General features: G+C 49.6%; 1 protein-coding gene across 1 annotated transcript in view; it reads right to left on the bottom strand.

Moving 5' to 3' along the window:
* Positions 1 to 2,191, bottom strand: part of DMBX1 (diencephalon/mesencephalon homeobox 1) — a 34,797-nt gene extending 32,606 nt beyond the window's left edge. Inside the window, exon 1 of the mRNA XM_061120054.1 lies at positions 2,029 to 2,191. Within this exon, the coding sequence (XP_060976037.1) occupies positions 2,029 to 2,182 (154 nt within the window). The 5' untranslated portion in view covers positions 2,183 to 2,191. The remainder of the gene's footprint in view (positions 1 to 2,028) is intronic.
* Positions 2,192 to 6,000: the final 3,809 nt, after the last annotated feature.

Genomic DNA, 6,000 nt, shown 5'->3' on the forward strand with positions numbered 1-6,000 from the left:
ACTAGTCCCAGGAGGATGGACAGTTAACTTCTCTTTCCCGGCCTCCCATCACCCATAAGCAAGCCCTGGACCATCTATGCTGAAAGGAAACCAAGCTGCGTCAGCCTTTGCACAGGGCCACCTTCACTTCAGGGACTGGAAAGTCAACACAACACTCTAAACAAGGAAGAAGGAGCAACTGGGTCTCCAGGAAGCCTCAGACTTTGGGCTTCGCCTTCTTCAATGTAAAAAGGGAGCCCTGAACCCCTCACAAACCAGCACTAATCCCAACCTGGGCTGAGCCCCAAGCTCATGCTGGTTACACTGGGGAAAGGGAAGGAGAGAACCCCTCTCAGTGGAACCCTGGGTGCGGGAGCAACAGCTCAGCATCCTGCTGCTGGTTCCAGGGGCTGCAGGTGAGGGCAGGGGGTTGCCGCCTAGGAGACCGGGCTGTCTGCACCATCAGCAAAACCTCCTGGAAGTCAAGGCCTTCATACGAGGGCCCGCCTGGAGCTCGTGTGCCTCTTTCTTTAAGATTAGAGGGTTGATGGGAACACTGAATACTCCACTTCCTCTGTCCCTGATCTTTCCTCTCTGAGCCCTGGAACATGGTCAGGATCTATAATGTCACCACCAGGCCGAGCACAGGGAACTCACTCCAAACCAGAGAAGCAGCCATAGCTGGGCAGGCCTGCACACACATTGCCACGCTGGAGACTGATGCTCATCCACAGAAAGTGACCAGGGGCTCAGTTTCATCCTCTGAGCCCTTCCCAGAGCCTTGCAGGTCTAAAGTAGTAGAAGTGGCTGCCCCGCCCTCCTTGTCAGGCCAGATCCCCTATCCAGGCCTCACAGCTCATTGCATTTCTGTGCCTTTCTCATGCTAGTCCCTCTTCCTTGCCCTTTTAAGGAAGGGCTCCTGCCCCATGCTCTCCAGGAAGCCCTCCCTGACCGCACCAGCTGATCACGCTTACCTGGTCTGCCCCACCACTTGATCCTGGCCACATTCTTTCTGCTGTGCCCTCTCATGGCTATATGGGCACCTGGTATCCCTGGAAGTACCCTAAAGCTCTCCCAGGACCATCTGGCACAGGCCCAGAGCAGTTCATCTGCTGCTTGAGGTTTGGCCTGGGACAGGATGGGGTGGGTGGCTTCACCTCTCAGGAACTCACATTCCCTACCCAAGCCATCAAATCCTTCCCACGTTCACTGAGGCACTCTCACAGCAGAGCAACCATGGGTGAATGGGAGTCGGGGGGACTAGGCTGTAGCTCCCTCATGGGCGCTTCCCATAGGACCTGGATAATAATTTCCTCTGAGCACCTACCAGTCCCTGCTGAATACCCTACATGTGTTACCTCAAGTAACATCCACACCATCCTATGGAATGGGCCCCACCAGGTTCCCTGTTTATAAAGGGGAAGCTGAGGCTCAGAGAAGAGAGGAGAGCAGGCACACCCTACAATGATGGCAAGTCTGAGACTTCAAAGCTCAGATTTTTAGCCATAAGGTCCCATTCTAATCTCCCACCCCAGCCCTGCCTAGATTTAGCCTCACTGAGCCTCCGTTTCCTTGTCCATACAATGGAGATGATAACCTCCCTTTACTGGAGTTGAATGGTTTAATGCACAGAGAGAGAAAGAGCAACTCATGCAGTGCCTGGCCACACAATCAGTGATCAAAATGTGGGCGCTGTTACAGAAGTGGCTCCCGGGGCACTCTGGCCACTTCCCAGCTGGAAGGCTCTGGGCTAGTCCCTTACCTCCTACCTCGGTCTCTCCACCTGTGAGAGGCTATTGGGCCCCCTCCCTCAGAGGGCTGTGAAGGAAATCTGAAGGAAAGCACAGGCCAGGCCCAGGCCCCTGGCAAACATGGATGCTCTGGATACGCACACAGATTTTGAATTGACATCTCCCTGTGCCATAAGTGACCTGGGTCCTCCTGAATTTCATTCCCAGTGCTCCCTCCTGCCTTCACCTTCCAAACAGAGCCTTGTCCCCCAGATCTCTCCTCCACCCTGCAGCCCCCGTCCCCACAAACGGCCCTTACCAGCCAGGCGCTCGGCCAGTGTGAGCGCATGCACCGAAGGCCGGTAGTCGGGGGTGTGCTGGGCCTGCTGGGCCGCCTGCTGGTGCAGGTTGTACATGGCGCTGAGCGAGTTCATGGCATGCAGCGAGTAGCCATTCACCCCGTAGTGCTGCATCACGGCATGTGCCTGCAGACGGGCGAGAGGGAGGGGACATGAAGCCATGTGGTCACACTCTACCCTGGGGGAGACACCACCCCTCGCCCAGACCTTGGATGCCCACCTCACCCCTGAGCTTCTGCCACCTCATGGGAAAGAGGCCCACCTTGCCCACAGCTAAGAGCGAGAGGGCTCCTGCCTCTATTTATTTATTCATTCAGCCACTCATTCATTGATTCACACAGCAGGACTTGTGTAGGGCTTAATGCTCTGGGCTCTGGAGTCAGAATTGCTTGAGCTGGACTCTCCACCCTGCCACCTGCAGGCTTTCTGGCTTTGAGTAAGTCACTTAACTTCCCTGATCTTCAGTTTCTCCATCTGCAAAATGGGGTGAGTAATAGTACTTATTTCATGGGGTTGTTGCAAGGATTAAGAGAAGCCTTTACAATAAACAGGGTCTGGTATATAGGGTATGCTCAAACACGTTAATCACTGGGATTCAACAATCTGTTTACTACTTCATTCTTCATTCACCATCTTCGTTCTTCATCTCTTCATTAATCACCCAGGCACCTACTAATTTGCACCTCACACACATATTATTTGTTCAACAAGAAGCCAAGGAGGCTCACAGGGAGCCAAGTCCAGAGCTGGACTGGAGTAACTCCAGTCACTGGACTCAGTGAGGCATTTGCTCTGGTGAGATAATGGACTACAACCCTCATGTGCCACACAGCTGTAAGAACACAGTTACTATGACTGTCATATGCACACTGCCATTGCCTCCCTGTATTCTCACCATATGCCCAAGAAACAAGCAGACCTAGAGCAAGTGAACTCCATTTACAGATGAGTCTACTGAGGCTTGGAGAAAGAGCAGTGACATGTTGAGGCCACACAGACCATGCAGGGCCTCCTCCACCCCAAAGATGAGGCTGCTCCTTCAGCCTCATTCTTTGGCTGCCAAAAAATGCACATCAGAGAGTACATCCCTTCTGCTGAGGTGGCTCAGATCGGCACGAGGCTGCCAGGGTCCCACCAGCCCCAGGGCTCCTCCAGACCCTCCCAGTCCTTATGCCCACCAAATATTGGCCTGAAGTGTCAGTTTTGGAACATGGACCATTTGACAAAAGAAAGACCATGTCCAGGTATTTTGGCTCCCTACACTCACTGAAGTGGACATATCACCAAACATCCATAGCACACACACACACGTACGCATGCACACACATACTTCATGCACAGATACACATATGCAGACACTCTTCACATAAGTAGTCATACTCACACACAAATTCATCAACAATCACAAACGCAATGTCATTATTCCCACAGTTCCACACATAGACATTCTCACAGATACCTATCCACATAGCAGATGTATCTACACATAAACCTGACATTCATACACATTCATATATTACACATATTCATTCAGCAGAGACTCATTAAGCACCCACCTAGTAAGCACCAAAGTCCTTGCCTTCATGGAATTTTTTTGGCCACACTGAGAGGCATATAGGATCTTAGTTCCCCGACCAGGGATCGAATTCATGTCCTCTGCAGTGGAACTGCAGAGTCTTAACACTGGATCATCAGGGAAGTCCTGCCTTCATGGAATTTACCTCCCAAGCAGGGAAGGTTATAAAACCAATAAACCTATATAATAAAGTCAGACAGGAATAAGTACTCTGAAGAAAAACAGGGCAGAGGAAGAGCATATCAAGAGGAAAGGTGAGGCTATTTTAGAACGTATGGTCAGGAAAGGGCTCTCTGATATTCAAAATAAGCCACATGAATCTTATTGGGGTGGGGGGAGACTTTCCAGGTAAAAGGAACAGCAAGGACAAAGTCCCTGAGGCATGAACAACTTGGTGTGTGTGTGGAACAGCAAGGAAACCAGCGTAGCTGGAGCTCAGAGGGTGAGGGGGTCAAGTGGACGAGACGAGGTGTGAGGGAGAGAAGGGGCCAGATCCCAGGGGGCTTCATGGCCCAAATAAGGAGTTTGAGTTTTATCCTGAGTATGATGGGAAGCTCCTGGACAGTCTTGAATAACATGATTTGTTGTTAAAAGCTCACTTTGCTGCTGAATGGAGATCAAACTGCAGAGGGGTCAAGAAGAGAAGTGGAAAGGCCAGGCCACTGCAGAATCCAGCCCAGCAACCAAAGGGCCTTCCACTCGGGCAGGATGGGTGGAGGTGGGGAGAAGTGGTCAGAGTCAGGATATGGTATGAAGGCAGAATTGACATGACTGCTAAAAGGTTAGTTTTAAGATGTGAGGAAAAGAGGGCAAAAAGATGACTCAAGTGGACTGGGCTATTGAGTGAAGATGAAATTAAGACACTTGCTCCTTGGAAAAGCTATGACAAACCCAGACAGCATATTAAAAAGCAGAGGCATTAATTTGCCAACAAATCTGAAAAGTCAAAGCTATGGTTTTTTCAGTAGTCATGTATGGGTACAAGAGTTGGACCATAAAGAAGGCTGAGTGCTGAAGAATTGATGCTTTTGAACTGTGGTGTTGGAGAAGACACCTGAGAGTCCCTTGGACTGCAAGAAGATCAAGCCAGTCCATCCTAAAGGAAATAAGCCCTGAATATTCATTGGAAGGACTGATGCTGAAGCTGAAACTCCAATACTTTGGCCACCTGATGCAAAGAGCCAACTCACTAGAAAAGATCCTGATACTGGGAAAGATTGAAGGCAGGAGAACAAGGAGACAAGAGAGGATGAGACGGTTGGATGGCATCACCAACTCAATGGACATCAGTTTGAGCAAGCTCCAGGAGTTGGTGAAGGACAGGGAAGCCTGGTATGCTGCACTCCATGGGGTGGCAAAGAGTCGGACACGACTGAGCGACTGAACAACAACTGAGTGAAGATGGATCTTTTCCCGAATTGCAAGCTCTCAGGGAGAAGCAGGTCTGGGAAGGGGTGGAGGAGAATGAAACCAGGCCTTGGGGGGACATTGTTGTTGCTGCTGTTTAGTCGCCAAGTCATGTCCAACTCTTTTGTGACCCCATAGGCTGTAGCAAGCCAGGCCCCTCTGTTCATGTGATTTCCCAAGCAAGAATACTTCAGTGAGTTGATATTTCCTTCTCCAGGGGAATCTTCCTGAACCAGGGATAGAATGCATGTCTCCTGCATTGGCAGGTGGATTCTTTACCACTGAGCCACCTGGGAAGCCTTTTGGGGACATGATAGGTATAAAATATGGCTGACTTCCAAGTAAGAATGTTAGGTTGGGGGCAGTTCCCTGGTGGTCCAGTGGTTAAGACTGTGCGCTTCCATTGCAGGGGGCATGGTTCAATCTCTAGCTGGGAAACTAAGATCTCACAAACTGCACAGCACCACTAGAAAAGAAAAGAAAAAAAAAAAAAAAAAGAATGTTAAATCGGTAACTGGATATACAAGTTGGGAGCTGAGGTTTGGGTTTATAGGTTTCTGAGTGGACACTCACACAAGACACCTACCAATGACAGTTACTCACAGAATCCCACTCCATGCACCATAAACATGACCCCAAAGGCAGAGATCTAGGAGAAGAGAATTATGGTACAGAATACAATGTTTAACCATTTGTGTAACAGAATATACCATAAACAAAGCTAAAAGGCAAACAACAAACCTGGGAGAGAACTTGCCATACATGACATAGCAAATCTGACCAAAAAATAAATAGCACAACTAAAACCAAAAGAGAATACCCATAACATTTAAACAGCTCTTATATAGAAACAAAAAGATGGTCACCTTAATAAAAGATGAGCTAAGAACTTCCCTGGCGGTCCAGTGGTTAAGAATCCACCTGCCGATGTAGAGGACTCAGGTTCCAT

This window comes from Dama dama, chromosome 20 (genome assembly GCF_033118175.1).
Source record: "Dama dama isolate Ldn47 chromosome 20, ASM3311817v1, whole genome shotgun sequence".
Lineage (NCBI taxonomy): Eukaryota > Metazoa > Chordata > Mammalia > Artiodactyla > Cervidae > Dama > Dama dama.